This window comes from Sebastes fasciatus, chromosome 24, assembly GCF_043250625.1.
Source record: "Sebastes fasciatus isolate fSebFas1 chromosome 24, fSebFas1.pri, whole genome shotgun sequence".
Taxonomy (NCBI): domain Eukaryota; kingdom Metazoa; phylum Chordata; class Actinopteri; order Perciformes; family Sebastidae; genus Sebastes; species Sebastes fasciatus.
Window position 1 is genome coordinate 10,314,662 of NC_133818.1, and position 16,655 is coordinate 10,331,316.

Consider the following 16,655-nt stretch of genomic DNA (forward strand, 5'->3'; position numbering starts at 1 on the left):
AGACGGGAACCCACTGAGAGGTGGTGGACACCAGGTCGACGGCCTCCTCCAGCAGTCGGATGGTGTCGTCGATCTCATTGTTGATGATGGTCTGGTCAAAGTAGTGAGCGTAGGTCCCCTGCAGCATCTCTGATTCCTTCTGGAGCCGCTGAAGAGAGTCATCCTGAGGGTGCGATTGAGAAAGAGAGTTTAATTACTGGTTTTGCTGTACGGTTGTAATGTGCGATGTGCTTCAAGGCTTCATTTATGATCTAGTTCCATATGTGTGTACTTTAATTCATGCATATTTAGAATTAGGGATGAGTGTTTTAAATTAAAGTAACGTTTGTAGTGTAATTTTGTAATGGAAAAAGCTGCGTTTTATATCTTACAAACTTGCGTCATTTGCAGCGTGTTGCGTTAAAAAAATAGTCAGAGTATATATGTAGAAAAAAAGTCCTAATATAGTATGTCGAAAAAAGTCATAGTATACCATGAAAAACATAATAAAAAAAAGAATAGTATGCCATTCAAAATGTTGTATACTAATTAATAATATATTTAAAGTGAGCTATTTTGTTAGGAAAGTAGCTACAATGCATAAACAACATACTATAACTTGCGATAGCGCTCGGATCAAATTTATCTCGTTTAACACTACGTAGACCAACAATGCGTGAATTTTTTTGGAAAATAACTGCAATCTAAATCACAATATTGATCAGGTAACAATTAATAATTAGGTAAATAATTCCCCAAAATCATGCATAATACAGGGAGGAGAGGTAGGGTTGGGCCAGATGAATTAAGTTGTATCAAAAATGAAGATGCACCACTGAGAAAACACACAATTAAGAGGATTATTAGAGGAATAAAAGAGGACACAGCTAGACGACTACTAGTACTACACAAACACAGAGGCCCTAAACAAGCTGAACTCACACCATTTAACCAGTACTTACAGGCAGCTTCTTGCACCACTTTGGAATCTTGAGTGAAAATGAAAATAAGCATGCCAAAGAAAATACAAACACGCTTAAAGCATACAGGACACGTGCACCGAAAGAAACATTAAGCAAAGCAAAAAGGGATGACAGAAATTAAGGCGGTTTTCACACAGTGCAAGTTAGGAAATTATTAAATATTTAGATGAAATGAATGCGTTAGTATGTGCAAATAAATTTGAACAACTAGCGTGAGTGAGAGAGGAAGCAAGAAAGTATTTGTGACTGTACCTCAGTCATGCCTGGGGTGACAGTGGGAGCTGCGATGAAGACAACATAGGGAGCAAAATCAGCTGTCCTGAGGATCTTTAGTGCCTGATGAGAGAAAGAGAGACATTTTGATTTGAATTCTGTAGTTCTTCCCCCCAAATTGCCCAACAAAGTGTATGCAAATGTTGGTAAAACTAATAAAGTAAAATAGGAATTAAGCGTTTCAACAAGAGGTAACTTGAGGCCACTTTGACAAAAAAAATAAATGGATGCAATAAAATGTTTTGCATGCGTGCCAGCGCCTTAATTCACACCAAACGCGAAGCAAACTTTTTGCGCGGCACTAATCGATCCAAACTCCATTTAGAAAACAAGCATTTTAAAAGTTGTTTGCTTGTCGTCTTGCGGACAGACCTGACCAAGCACGAATTCAGACTTTTTACAAATTGGCATCATTATGTAGTTATTTTGGCATCCTTTTGACCCATTTATTGCAATTAAAGTGAATCAATCAACCTGGTTCACTAAATGGATTTCCACTGTAATGAACAATTCTATAACAAACATGAAAAATGTAAATTTAAAGAAAAAAAGCAGCTTTGTTTTATATTTCGTGCAGCTTTCATGGCAAAAGCGCCACCATGGTGCAGTACTCTCGCCTGTGACGTTGGTTGAAGGAGAACAGAGGTAACATTAGGCTGATAATGTCTCTTGTGTTTGCTTTGGAGATGAGCTTTACTTTGACGGTAGTTGTGGTATGCTAATGTTGAGCCAGCTAGCAGAGGCTACCGGCAAGTTACGTAAACAAACGCTATATCGTAGTCTTCAGAATAAAGTAGCACTCTCTACGTTTATTTTCTTTTGCAACCGTATCTGTGTTACTTAGACATGACCAAACTGTTACATATCCATAATGCTGCAATGCTTGCACGATATTTAACCTCTGGTACATGATGAGCAAAAAAGCCCTTTTTCTTATGACTGTAGTGGTAGATATCAATGAAGGCGTGAGTGATGGATTTTAAAAATGTATTTGCAGTTGATCTTTGATATTTTCTCCACTTTAAATTCTCTGGTTCACAGTATTTCATGCCCTCGAGTGCACAAATGTGACAAAACTAGTCAGACTGCCGTCATGATTTTTACGGAGAAGGGCCTTTTGATACCTGGGGCTCAACATCCAGGATGGAGATCATGCCCTGTGCATGGATCTGCCTGATAGTCTCCAGCCTGGTTCCATACATGGCGTCCTCGTGGCTGCCGTACTCCAAGTAGTCGTTGTTGCTGATGTCCTGCATCATCTGGTCGTGAGACACAAAGTAGTAGTTCTTTCCGTTCTCCTCGTCCTTCTTAGGAGGCCGAGTCGTGTCTGAGCAGAGAGACGGATAAAGATGCGTTGAATCTACAATTGACACTTTAAATCAGATTTGTTGACGTCTCTTTATTTGTTTTGGCAGTGTTTAGACGTGTAGCTGTTTTGTTATCTTGTGTAGTTTTTATGTTAGTGTGTCTGTTCTTACGAGGGATAGGGTAGGCGAAGCGGTCAGGATGTTTGGTTATGAGTGTGTTCTTGATGTGCCTCCTGCCAACTCCATGTGCACCTGAATGAAAAGAGACAGCAAACAATTAATTTAAGCAACAATTAATTAATTATTGTTAAAAATTTAAAATTAAAATTTTTTTTTAAATTTTTAAATTTTAACCCATAAGAACCCACAGTGACATAGGTGTCACACGCCCTTTAAACGTTCTGGAAAGTTCCTTATAAAGCTTTATCCTTGACTTTAACTCATGGAGTCCCTAAGTGACACATACTGAACATCCTGATGGGTCATGTGACAGGTCATGTGATTTTGTGTTTCCATAGCAACATTTCCAAGATGTCTGTGTGCCAGGTTAGCACATGTGACAGAACTAGCTAAATTGAAAAAGCTTATTTTTTGTTGCTAAAGGTAAGAATCAAGCCATTTAAGAATTGTAATACTTAAATAACATGTCCTTTATTACATTTAACCTGTTGTGATCACATTTCTTGAACAAATTGATATAAAACAAATCAGATGAATATCGTTGAGACATATATGTCACATCGGGCCTTTAACCTGAAAATTGTCACGGAAAACCTGATGTGACATATATGTCACAATAAGAAAAATTATTATGATCTGCTCAGTTAATTTAGCTGATTCAATGATATTTAGTTAATATATTTTATATTGTTCAATTCAGGGCATATTAAAACAAATGTTAACAAAAAATCATGTTATATTAATTAAATTATTAATAAAATGTATAAGGAAACAATTTTTGCCTATCAGTAAATAAAATAAACAGACAAACAAGATTTTTCTACCCTATATCAGTTATATTTCAATGCCATTTTATTTTTTCTGTAGTATGGATAACAAGAAGCAATACAGTGTTCAGGATGCACTGGCAGTCATCCAGGGAGATGACAGTGATTTTTGTGTTGTAAAACAAATCTGAAAAAAAGATTTTGTTGTTAAACCTAAGAAGTAAAGTTATAATTTTGTGGAAATGCAAATAAAAAGACAAGTTTTTGTTACCAAACACAAAAATACTGTCAGGCTGATTTATGTTCAAATGAGGAATACATTTACTATAAACGCCCAATGTGACGTATATGTGGTCTATTTAGTCTGTATTATATCCCCCATAATTTTCCTTGAAGGAGAAATGGGTCCGGGTTCTTATGGGTTAAAATTTTAAAAATTGTTAATTTAAGGTCGATCAACACTTTTAATCCATTTTGCCAGAGATGCTCGCAGTGTTTCGGTTAATGCCGTTTATGTTGCCGGTCAGTATTAAAAAGTAAATGGTTCTTAAGCAAACGGTTTTGCTCAGTTGTCGAGTGATAACAGGTGTTCATTTTTTAGGGGAGATCATAACCCCTGTCTCTGATGTGAATGGCCTTCCTGACTCCTGGTTGAAGACTTTGAACTAACACCAGACATAGCATCCTGGTCAGTCTTGTGTTCTGGGGTTCTTTTTTATATAATCTTTATTTGTATAGCACCTTTCTAAACATAGTTTCAAAGTGCTTGCACGGATACGATGAAATACAGACAAAATAAAAAACAACAATAAAAGAACAAAACAAAGACCAAATAGAGAAAACTAAAACCCGTAACCAGTGGTATCAAAACAATAAGTTACTACACATAAGCCAAAAGAGGACAATATAAGGTGTGGGAAAAGGTGCACCAAGCTGTTGCCTTACGGAGTTAGAAAAAGCCTTTTTATAAAAATGGGTTTTTAAAAGAGATTTTAAATTGGTAGTAGAGCTAGCTAACCTGAGGTATGGTATTTATGGCATACTATATTATGAAACTTTTATGGCTTACTATACTATGACTATTATGTTTTAATGGCATACTGTTGGGTTTGGGCGATGTTACGGTATGATTTTCAATTCAGTCATGACTACAGATGCTCTGCTTTCTATAATGCTGTATTTGATGTGGTGTATTGTAGCCAGTCTGCCACCACCATCCACATATCATCTCTGCATACTATACTATTTTATTTTACGGAGTACTGTACTCTGACATATTTTATGGCATACTGTATTGACTTTAACGGCGGGCATATTTTATGGCGTATTGTACTTTTAACGACTTGCATGTTTTACGGAATACAGTACTCTGACTTTAACAACTGACATATTTTATAGCGTACTGTACTTCTACATATTTTACAACATACTGTACTCTTTTTTTACTGTAACATTTGCATACACTTTGTTGGGCAATTTAAGTGGAAGAACTAAAATCAAAATGTCTCTCTTTCTCTCTCTCAACAGGCAGTAAAGATCCTCAGGACAGCTAATTTTGCTCCCTATGTTGTCTTCATCGCAGCTCCCACTGTCACCCCCCGCATGACCGAGGTACAGTCAAACATTTTCTTGCTTATTTTATAGCGTACTGTACTTTAAAGACTGACATGTTTTACCGCGTACTGTACTTTAAATGACACCGCTTACTGTACTTTAACGACTGACATGTATTACACCTTACTGTACCTTGACATGTATTACAGCTTACTGTACCTTGACTGACATGTATTACTGCTTACTGTACTGTACTTTAACTGACATGTACTGTACTTTAACTTACTGTAACTGACATGTACTGTAGCTTACTTTAACTGACTACTTTAACTTACCTGTACTGTAGCTTACTGTACTACCGCTTACTTTAACTTACTGTAACTGACATGTACTTTAACTGACTGTACTACCGCTTACTGTACTTTAACTTACCTGTACTACCGCTTACTTTAACTTACTGTAACTGACATGTACTGTACTACCGCTTACTGTAGCTGACATGTATTACCACTTACTGTACTTTAACTGACATGTACTTTAACTGACTGTAACTGACATGTACTACCACTTACTGTACTGTAACTGACAGTCCTACCGCATACTTTAACTGACTGTACTACCGCTTACTGTACTACTGCTTACTGTAACTGACTGTACTACCGCTTACTACAGTAAGCAGTGGTACACCACTGCTTACTTTAACTGACTGTACTTTAACGTACTACCACTTACTGTAACTGACTGTACCGCTTACTGTAGCTTACCTGTACCTGACTGTACTGTAACTGACTGTACCGCTTACTGTAGCTTACTTAAACTTACCTGTACTGTACTACCGCTTACTGTAACTGACATGTACTACCGCTTACTGTAGCTGACATGTACTGTAACTTACTGTACCACTGCAACTGACATGTACTACCACTTACTGTACTGTAACTGACAGTCCTACCGCTTACTGTACTTTAACTTACTTTAACTGACATGTACTACCGCTTACTGTACTTTAACTTACTGTAACTGACTACTACCGCTTACTGTAACTGACATGTACTACCGCTTACTGTAACTTACCTGTACTGTACCTGACTGTACTTTAACTTACTGTACCTGACATGTACTACAACTTACCTGTACTGTAACTGACTGTACTACCACTTACTGTACTTTAACTGACATGTACTGTAACTGACATGTACTACCGCAGCTTACTGTAACTGACATGTACTACCACTTACTTTAACTTACCTGTACTGTACTTTAACTGACTGTACTACTGCAACTGACATGTACTACCGGTTACTGTAACTGACATGTACTACCGCTTACTGTACTTTAATGATTAACATATTTTTACAAATAAAATTGTTTACTCACCAAGCAAGACCAATGTTTTCCTTTTGAATGATGGCACTTTGACCACTTCCTCATACGTCACCAGATCTAGTTGGTCAAACACTGTAGAACAGAGAAGAAACGTTGGTTTAGCACAGTATCATTACAACAAAAATTAAATAATTTGACTATGACTCTAAAGCTGGTTAATATTCACTCAAATGCCAGTTTATTAGGTACACATAGGTAAACCTTACACAGTCTGATAAAACCGTCCCGTAATAGATTCTACTTCATGAAGGATATTGTGTTTATTCAACTTATTTGTAATTTTGGAGACTTCTCCGTATAACAGAATACAATTCAACAGCACCTGTCTAAAAACTGTTTGAACATGAAGGTAGAATTCATTGCAGCACTCAATCAAACTGGACATACCTGATAAACTGGCAACTGAGTGTGAATACACACATCTGAATAGAATAGAAATCTAATAGTGAATCATAGGGGACACAAGCAATGCTAAAGAGATTAAAATAAATTACAATGTGGCTTGAATCAAGCATAGAACCAAATGTGTTTTTAATATTTGGAGCTATTCAAACTAGGCCACAATGTGAGCCAAGCAGACCCAATGAAGGTTAAATACCTTGAGAAAGCATAATATTTTAACTAACCTTGGTAAAACCAAGCCGAGCAATTCTAAGCTGATTAGCATCTCGTCAATTTGAATTACTAATAATAAACCAAACAGAGCAGCCGTCAGTTAAAAGTCAAGGACACATTAGGAAGAGGAGGAGGTTTAACAGCAGAAAGAGGAGGAAGAAAACCAGAAGCTGGACGCCAGCTGTCTGGAGTTACTTACATGCAGCCATGTCATTGGGTAAGAGACAGCATGAAATATGGACAAAGGGTGGGAGCGGAAGGGTTAATAAAAAGACACCATAAAAGAAGACAAATTGAACAAAAAAAAAACACCAACTTGTAAAACATCAAAAGCTGTTAATTGCAACGCGGTTAGTTACTGAAAAAACGAGGCAAAATCGAGTAGGAGAGGTCTGACAGAGGGAAAACGCAACAGGCACTTGCACCGTTTATCCTTTTGTGCGCTACTCGCTTAGCTCTGTTGAACACTATTTGTAAACTACGGTGTTTGTTGGCTTACCTGCGTTGTGCTTGGCCAGGTACTTGTCTTTGTACTGCTTCTTCTTCTTGCCAAACCAGGTACAACTGGCCTGCTGTTCCTGTTTGGTCTTCTCCATCGCTATACACGCCACGCGCCTGAGAAAGAACACATGTACTGTTAAATTAAATGGCCTTGTCTGTAATTATTATAGCTGCTAAAGGAAGGGTATGCACATTCAGACAGGAAGCTTGAATAGCCAGAAAATGAAAAATAAACACAATACCAGGACAAGCTTGCAAGTGAAGCTATTCCTGAACTCCTGTGGTGTATTTGGTAACACATCTGTCACTTCTGATAGAAGCACCAGGTTCAAATCCTGGCAGGAGTGTCTGCTTCACAACGCTTTTTTGGCCAATGTTATGACATGTTGGAAAAGAGTAGCCAATCACAGTAAAGAGCTTCACAGCCACAAACTTGTATTTTGCTCTCTGCGCTCTGTCATTTCAATATCCTAAAAACTATATTAAAATAAATGAATAACAGACAGCACTAACCTATTTACTACAACACAGAGTATTAAAATAAACATCTTCTTGTCCTAATGCTCAGGATAGTTTGGAAGTCGACAAGTTGTCAGTTTATTAGGTACACCTTGTTAATGCTGTCTAAAATATGTCAGTCGTTAAAGTAGTGCGCTATAAAATATGTCAGTTAAAGTACAGTATGCTATAAAATCTCCATTGTTAGTCACAGTACGTTATTAAATATGTCAGTCGTTAAAGTACAGTACGCTATGTCATTCGTTAGTCATAGTACAGTGCGCGGTAAAATATGTCAGTTGTTAAAGTACAGTACGCTGTCTAACAGTTTTGTTGAAACTGTAGATTCAACTGTATGGTTATTGTGGAGGCTGTAGTTTGTGGTGCTCTTGAACTGTATTATTATATAATGCCGCTCAATTAAATAAAATACAAAGCTGTTTTAAAGGGACTGTTTAGGATGTGGCAACATCTAGTGGCGTGTTTGCAGATTGCTACCAACTGAGTAACCCTCCGCTCACTCCTCTCTTTCTTAAGACTGCGGAACTGAATGTGAATACACCCAGAAATATAGTACGGATAAGAAGTTTGGTGTTGGTCAACTGTTGTACTCACCACTCCTGTAGCTCAGGTGATGGGATGAGGCCCGCTGTGCCGTTCTTGGTGTTCTCCAGCTTCCCCTGCCACCAGTTATGGTCGTCCTTGGAGATGATCTGAATGATGTCGCCCACCCGGAAGCGAATGCCTGCCTCCTTGCATGGGATGAGGTCGTCTTTCGCTGGGTCGTACTCAAACTGAGCGCGGACGTAAATCTGTAAGGGCGGGACAGTGAGACAAAAAAAAAAATGTTAGGTGCTGACACGGGTGGCAAAGAACAGCGAGAATATATGGGGAAAAATATGATTGGCCAAGCTGCCCACATAAAGAGACTGGCTGCGAAACTGTTAAGTAGTTAGAAATGCTGACGCCGACGCTTGTCGTTAAAAGATAAAAAGACAGCAGAGGGGAAATCAAGAGCGTGTCAGCCGAAGCGGGAAGGGGCACAAACATTTAGAGAAATGAAAAGCAGGACGGCGTACGTATCGTTTTAATCGACGGCTTATGCACATACATCCACATTTTGTCGTTGCCCTTTATGTCCACTCACGAACCAGTTATGAAGCCTTGATAGCTAGCATGGGATCTAGACACCACTATGATGAAGAACCGAACTTTGCGATGGGGTGGGAGGAGCTGGGATCTACTTCTACGAAGGGTCCACTTAGAGACGTCTTACCTTGATGGACAATTTGTCCTTGATAGCAGGTCTGGAGATCTATGGGGTTGAGAGCATCACACACACACTTACACATATATCATGCAGTAGAAAACGTTGGGGGGCATAAACAAAGGAGGTGTGATGAGGGATACAAATTTGGATGCGGAATCTTATATATTATAATGTTTGAACCGCATTTTATGTATATGTGTGTGATCTCAGAGCGTCGTAAACACATCATGAAACAGACAAAAATGGCAGAAATCAAGTGATCTTATCAAACATCGGCTCAACTGTGTATGAGACCTTTCCAATGTCCGACGGAGGCCAAAGCAGAGTAGAGCTAAGGCCCGACATTGGAAGAGCAAAACTCTATGGAAACATAATAGATGTGATGGGAATGGAAGAGTGCTTTTAAGTGCATGCATGCAGATTTGGACTTGTTGGGACGAGTGTTAGTTTTGTCGTATCAGTAGCAGATTGTAAAGCAAAGGGAGGAATTAAAAGGAGTGCAGTTGTGGTGTAAAGAATTAGGAAATCTCACCTGGCGGCCTTTGGGCTGGATTGTCGCTGGCAGGTCCTAGTTGGGATGACAGAAATTTTTGTGTAAGTATTTGATTTGACCGCACACTAACGAAAAACATAAAACCAGCTAAAGATGGAATTGTATGTTTTTATTTTGATTGTCACCAGGTAGCGGGAAACAACATGCAACACTGATCCTGGTCCAGATTTAAATCCAAGATGTAGTGATTTGATGGTATGAACCTTAACCTGAACCTTTTATGTAATGAATTCATATTTGGTGTTACTGTTTTTCCCTAGAACAACTCTTAATAGATAAATATTCAGAGGAGCCTCTAATAGCTAGTATATTTATGACTGTTATTTAGCCTGTATATATATTGTTTATTTCCTTTATTTAAGGTGATTTTCTTCATGGACTTTTGTATATACTTGTATATTATTAATGTATTTCCTTTTATGTATTTAAAAGAGGGGTGGTATATCACATGGGTTTATATGTGGGAGTGACAATTTGTATATATACACTGGTATGTTCCTTATATACCGTCATCTTTTTCCATGGACCTCTCTGTAGCCTTGATATACTATCGGTGCATATGTGTAATATGTTTAATATATAATGTATTTTATTGATTATTTGAAACAGCTGTTATATGTCACATGTGGGTTGTGTATGCAGTACGGGTATTTAAATGGCGACTCTGTATTTATATAAAGTTTTAATGAGAGCCTGGTGCTCGAAACGACACAGCAATGAAAACCCTTCTAACGGGAGCTACTCGGTGTGAGGATCTAACTGTTTTATTCTGCTGTAGGTTTCTTTGATCCTGTCGGATGTGGATGTGCAAGTCTTTGATTGAACCTTAACCCCTGACACACTAGCTTAGCCCATGAATGAACTTTTATCTGTGTGCTGTCTTTATGTTAGTCACAATAACAAATTCAAATTTAAAAAAGACACCATATTTAATGTCTGGCATTTTTTGTCTTTTTACCAGCCTGCTGCTATTTCTGTGAGTGAATGTATGTGTGTGTGAGGGTGAAAAAGGAGAACCGGAAACATACCAGGATGGAGCTGGTGACACTGGCGTGACCATTTGCAGGCGACTGTCGGGACACATCTGGTGACTCTTTCTGCAACAGAAAACACTAGATGAATATTTTTTTCTCCACCATAGAATATGGAAACATATATGTAAGTGTGTGATCACCTACCTCACAACACATGGACTGGGACCGGTAACTGGGGACAATCTTGAAGGTGATGCTACCCCTCATCTCCCTCTGTGTGGAAAAGGGGGTAAAATGCATGTTACATGTGAGCTTTTAATGGAAACAATGCCCAACTATTGACATTTCAGACATAGCAAGATGTCTCAGCCTATCAAAATAATACTGTTAATAAACACTGTCACTATTTTAGTTCACATAGCAACAACTTTTGGCACAAATGTAAATGTTACATGCTAAACAGAAATGACATGCTAAGAATGCTGTTTGGATAAAAGCTGCATGCACGGTCCAAATGTGGAAAGCGAGGAGGAGAAAATCTGATCTGATCACTTACCAGCATCTTTTGGAGCTGTTCTACCGTCTGATTGGCAACGCTGATGCCATTAATCTCTCTGATCTCATCTCCCACATGCAGAGTCCCTGGAGCGGAGAAATAATGAATTAATAAAAGGCTACAAATGAGGCTCCTGGGTGTTGAAACATCAGTGTTGCTCAAAGGAGAAGCCAGGGAACAAAAAAGCAGTGGTTATTGAGATGGCTGCAGGGGAGCCCAACTAATGTAAGGAAGAGTTACATTTCATTATTTCAATTACCAGAAGTTAGTCCAATAAGAGTAACTGTTATCTCCCCACCTACTTTATAATCTCTGTGATTCATTTTATTTGGAGATAAAATCTCATCAGATTGACAAAATGAATGGCTGGATGTGCCTAATAAAAGTCACGTTGCACATAGTATTTTGATATGGATGCATACCTTGTCGATGAATCATTCCACCGTGCATGATTCGGGCCACGATACAGTGGTTGAGTTCGTTCATTTTCAGAGTTATGCCCTAGAAGAGGCAGACAGAGGGTCAGAGGGATAACTGATAAACAGCAGTGACAATATTGATTTAAATCCCTCTTATAACTGTACACCGCTCAAATATTCCATTAAACTGTGAGATACGTCACAGTACATTAGTTACAGACGCTCTAACTTCACGTTTCATGAGTGAGCATGTACATTCATCCATGTGTGACATTTAGTGCAGTCTTTTGTTTCTGTCTACGCACCATGGGCTCATCGGTGTTCTTCTGAAACTGGACCAGGCGAACCCTGGTGACGTTCTCCAGGTCCATGTCTCCGTTGGTGCTGTCTGGGGAGTCTCCGTTCAGGTAAGGTGAGGTGGGCGGGGGGGTCACCCTCAGCGCGTCGTCGCTGTAGACCTCGTGGGCCACCACATCGTGGGTCTGCAGGAGAGCCTGGATTGAACACAGAGTCAGGAATGAATGTATTCCTGTTTGTTCTAGAGGTGAACCCAGTGGGATTAACACTGCAAAAAATGTATGCAATGCTGTACACACAAGACAATGTTTTTGACAGTCACAGGCTATTTAAACAATTGTTGTTGGTGGCAGTAATGTTGAGACTGCAATCCTAAATTGGCCTTAAGAACCTGGAGAACAAAATGTTTGCATAACTAATAAAACATACCACTAAATCCCAGTCAGGAGGAAGGTAAACTGTACTCACAGTATCGCTGTGCGTACGTGAGTGTGGCTTACACTAATCCTCTTTGGCCACTAATCATGTTACTGACACACAGTGTGTTTTTACAAAAACACACATCTACTTGCCGCGTTTGCCAAATGATCACATCTGCTCATCCGAGCGACAACATGTTCCCTGATGATGCACGGCAGACGCGGAGGGCTCAAACAGCTGGCGCTAAAGGCTCCTGACTTATGGTGAACATTAGCGCGGTTGCACAGAACAACTGTTTCAGGCATTACAACGGATTAACAAGTGTTTAACAATGAAAAGCAACAAAATGCACACTAAGTTGATGATTAACAGGGAACAAAGTGTGCCCTTGGATCATTGCCTCATAAAAGGAATGTCATATACTACACAGGAATAAGTGAAAGGGTTGTGAGGCTACTACCACGCCAAAGAAACCCTTCACACCCGTTCAGCTATCAACACTGTTAAATGTCTGTGGCAGCATGAAAAACTCAGCCGGTCAGGTCGGAGAGCAGGACGGGCTAATTGGATTGAAGCAAACCTAAAGCGTGAACTGTGACAGCTCCAGTAAGTGGCACAGACTGAATCAGCACAGGGAAACACCTAGTGCCTCTAACTGGGCTAAAGAAGTGACAGTATCATCCTGTATTTAGCTGCTGTGGAGATTTGTAAGTGACAACCAATCAAAAGAAGAGAGCTCAACAGTGATCGTCTGCTTTTGAACGGCTCCTGTTCCTGAAGTGAATTTCAGAAAATCCTAATATAAAGAGTTTTAAGATTGGAACCGAGCCAACTAGCTATGAGATGAATCGGGACCATAAAACATGTAATTCGGAACTACTCATCCCATAAACCATTGCAAATGGTGACTTGCCGCCTCTGGAAAAAACATTTAAACTAACCAATGTTGATCTAAAAATTATGAATTGAAATTCCCTCACTAGCCGTTCGCAGGTGCGGTGCACATTTCCATGGTAACAGCGAGCTCCACCAATCAGAGTTACACTTAGGATTGTGTTTTTCTTAATACAAGATTGATATCATACGGGAGCATACATCATTGTTTCACAATCTCGTGGCGAGTCGACCTCAGATGGTTACGATGTTATGGCTAATAATCAAGAATATGAATGGTATTTTCCCTTCCGGGAACTTTACCGTTGAGCTCTATATACAGTACATCTACAATACAACTACAGTAAAAGTCTAGTCATCCACTCACTGAAATCATAAATTTGCTATTATACTGCTGAAATAACTGAGATGAAAACTGCAGCCACACAACGAGCTACATTCCTTCTAGTATGGCAACAATGTTCTACCTTTTACATGAAATCCATTTCTTCTGCCTCAGTTTCCACTTTCCATGTCCGTCAACAATATCTGCCTATTCCCAGGACTGTTTCAGCTACTACACTTATCTGACAAACGTGGTGGTATTGCCGATCCCTGCAGAAGTTCCTGTATATCCACACTGAAGCCAGGCTGCCACTCTTAATGCTTCTCTCTCTCTGTTCTTTCTCCCTTCCACGTGTCGATCCCTCGCCAAGCTCAGGTACTAAGCAGCTTTGATTGGATTGTCCACAGAATCCTACTTCTGACTAGGGCTGCCTCTGATTAGTCGATCAGTCGACTAATCAGGTCGTTTTGATCTTTAGATTTCTTTACAGGATCAGTCATTTTTTTAATCCTTTTTCATGCTGAAGGACTTATTACCAAGAAACTTATGAGCACATCTCTGTTAAACACAAGATTTAAAGTGGTGTTTATGTGTGATTCTTTATGTAGGCACTCAACTTATTGATTAATCGACAAAATCATGAGTGTTATGGCCTTTCTGTTGTTACCTTTCACAATAAAAGCCCTAGACATATAATATTCACAGTATTTCGCATGTTCGTGTTGTTTATTCGTCACGCCCCCCCGGTGTGTAAAGACCTACATCCAACACAGTAGGTTGTAATCTCACACATCAATAAGCATGCTCTACATGCACAGGTCAAAAAAATCTGAACCTGTCAAATCAATACTGTGTGTGTTTGCTGTAATATCCCACCATGAAGTGTGGCTGTGTGAGGATCCTCCTGAGCTCCTTGGCCTCCATGTTCTCTGGGTAACAGGAGAGGGTTTCCAGTACCTGGTGAAGGAAATAAAGACGTGTGAATATGAAGAATGCTCATAATAAATAACATTGATAATGAATGAATATGTCACAAGATAGTATCGGATTCTGGTCATTGTATGTTCATTATTTATGCTTTGCCTAGAAAGCTCAACCTGTTAATTGTTCTCATCTTAAATGGACAGTTTGTAGGATTTGGTGGCATCTAGTGGTGTGTTTGCATATTGCAACCAACTGAAGACCCCTCTGCTCACTCCTCCCCTTATGGAGTGAAATTAGTCTCAAAATGCTCACAAATGTGTATTACATGATCTACAAATGAGAAATAAGATTTACAAATGTATACAACAATTTTTGCATTATCTTGGATACTCACAAATGCGTGTTCCAATCGACACACAAATACCAATCAATCTGAACATATTTTAAATAGTTTTTACAAACACATATCACAACCTGAATAAATATTAATAGTTCATGTGCAAATTTTCAACTTCAAAGATCTGATCATTTTCACGTGGAACATTTGAGGCTATTTTCACAGTCTCCACAAATACATGCTGCGTTCAAGTACTGGTGGAAAACTGGGACATCTGGTTTTGAATGAATATGAATATTAAACTCCATTTCTGCTAATACATCCCTTGAAATGCTACACACCGGCCCTTTAAATTGTCCCCTTATTCAGTGAACATGAGCAATGAGTTCCTCACCTCTTTGGCTCTCTGCACTCCGTCACTTGGAGGGTTTCTGATCTGAGGGGACGACCTGGTGTTGATTTTGTCATAAAGCTGAAAAGACAACAATAAATTTGATCTCATTAAAGATGAAAAACCCAAACAACACTAAGTATTAGTGGTAGTAAATAGAAGGTACATATTGGACAAATACTAGCCGACTCTCGACTTGTACTGACATCTACTGGGCACATTTGGTATTACTGCGGATATTGTGGTTTTACTCACATCTAACAGGGTGTGGAGGTGCTGATCCTGGAAGACACTGTGGAGGAAGTCCATGTCTTTCTCACTGCAGTCCGTCAATGCGTGGATCTCCTCTAGACTGTCCAAAACCTGTGATACTGCCCCTGCACGCACACACACATACACATATATATAGAAATTATAGACTCAGATGTAGACTGAATCACGAGCACACAGAACAGATACACTCACAAGTACACCAAGCAGTGTCCTGCAAACATCCAACACAAAATGCAAACACTGGACATGACAGACTCTCATTCATAAATACACCACATGTTAACACATCCACAAACAGGCAAAACAAATAAATAAAAATAACACCAAGCAGTAGACGACACAACAGAAAACACACACAAACACTCAGAACGATTTGTACCCCAAGTACCTGCTGCATCGCCCACACATGCAGCAAAACCAGAGAAACAGCGGTATATGGCATCAATACAACATCAGAGGAAAGTCACTTCAAAAAGTCAGTGTGGATGATGGGTTAGGAGTAGTACGCCCAAGAAAAATGCAGGGGAAAAAAAGTTAAATGCAAAAATGTGGAGAGGAAAATTAATTCAAATCAGATATACAATTTCTTAAAAAGTGTAAAAAGAGTAGCCTTCCCACACAAATTAAACGTGTACTGTATAGAATAACATATCAAATTCAAAAGATATGTGTAGCCTACATAGTAAACAAGCTCCTTGGTGATAAAGAGAGAAGAAGAAGTGACGTGTTTAGATGATAGACAACAGTGAAGTGTGGTCAGAATACATCTTGTGCTCACTGATCCTTAAACTACCACTCAATTGATTAGTGGGAGGTGATATGATATTGCATCACCAGGGAATGACCTCCATCTCTTACAAATGAGTTCATAAATATTTAATTTATACCACTTTCACACCAATGACCAGGGTTGGACCAGGGTTATCTGACCCTGGAGCTGTAATGTTTGCAAAAACATACAGACAACATGAACCTTTAT

At 39.1% G+C, this 16,655-nt stretch overlaps 1 protein-coding gene and 1 long non-coding RNA gene across 8 annotated transcripts in view; one reads left to right on the forward strand and one right to left on the reverse strand.

The window, feature by feature from the left end:
* Positions 1-10,767, forward strand: part of LOC141763066 (uncharacterized) — a 17,368-nt gene extending 6,601 nt beyond the window's left edge. Inside the window, exons 4-6 of one of the 2 annotated variants that reach the window (XR_012593001.1) lie at positions 5,017-5,100; positions 9,995-10,061; positions 10,645-10,767. This is a non-coding gene — a long non-coding RNA (uncharacterized LOC141763066). Of the gene's footprint in view, positions 1-5,016; positions 5,147-9,994; positions 10,062-10,644 lie in introns of those variants that run through there. The other variant, XR_012593000.1, reaches the window with a different exon arrangement.
* The window catches only part of LOC141763054 (peripheral plasma membrane protein CASK-like), a 53,032-nt gene that overhangs the window by 1,699 nt on the left and 34,678 nt on the right, over positions 1-16,655 (reverse strand). For 2 of the 6 annotated variants that reach the window (XM_074627303.1, XM_074627304.1), the window contains 17 exons: positions 15,659-15,780; positions 15,407-15,484; positions 14,628-14,708; positions 12,121-12,309; positions 11,819-11,897; positions 11,397-11,482; positions 11,045-11,113; positions 10,895-10,963; positions 9,846-9,881; positions 9,320-9,358; positions 8,659-8,855; positions 7,544-7,659; positions 6,421-6,501; positions 2,714-2,794; positions 2,360-2,562; positions 1,215-1,298; positions 1-163 (listed from right to left, as the gene is read on the reverse strand). The exon at positions 1-163 is cut by the window's left edge and continues 1,699 nt beyond it. In XM_074627303.1, the coding sequence (XP_074483404.1) occupies positions 1-163; positions 1,215-1,298; positions 2,360-2,562; positions 2,714-2,794; positions 6,421-6,501; positions 7,544-7,659; positions 8,659-8,855; positions 9,320-9,358; positions 9,846-9,881; positions 10,895-10,963; positions 11,045-11,113; positions 11,397-11,482; positions 11,819-11,897; positions 12,121-12,309; positions 14,628-14,708; positions 15,407-15,484; positions 15,659-15,780 (1,773 nt within the window). Of the gene's footprint in view, positions 164-1,214; positions 1,299-2,359; positions 2,563-2,713; positions 2,795-6,420; positions 6,502-7,543; positions 7,660-8,658; positions 8,856-9,319; positions 9,359-9,845; positions 9,882-10,894; positions 10,964-11,044; positions 11,114-11,396; positions 11,483-11,818; positions 11,898-12,120; positions 12,310-14,627; positions 14,709-15,406; positions 15,485-15,658; positions 15,784-16,655 lie in introns of all 6 variants that reach the window. The other 4 variants (XM_074627305.1, XM_074627307.1, XM_074627302.1 and 1 more) reach the window with 3 other exon arrangements.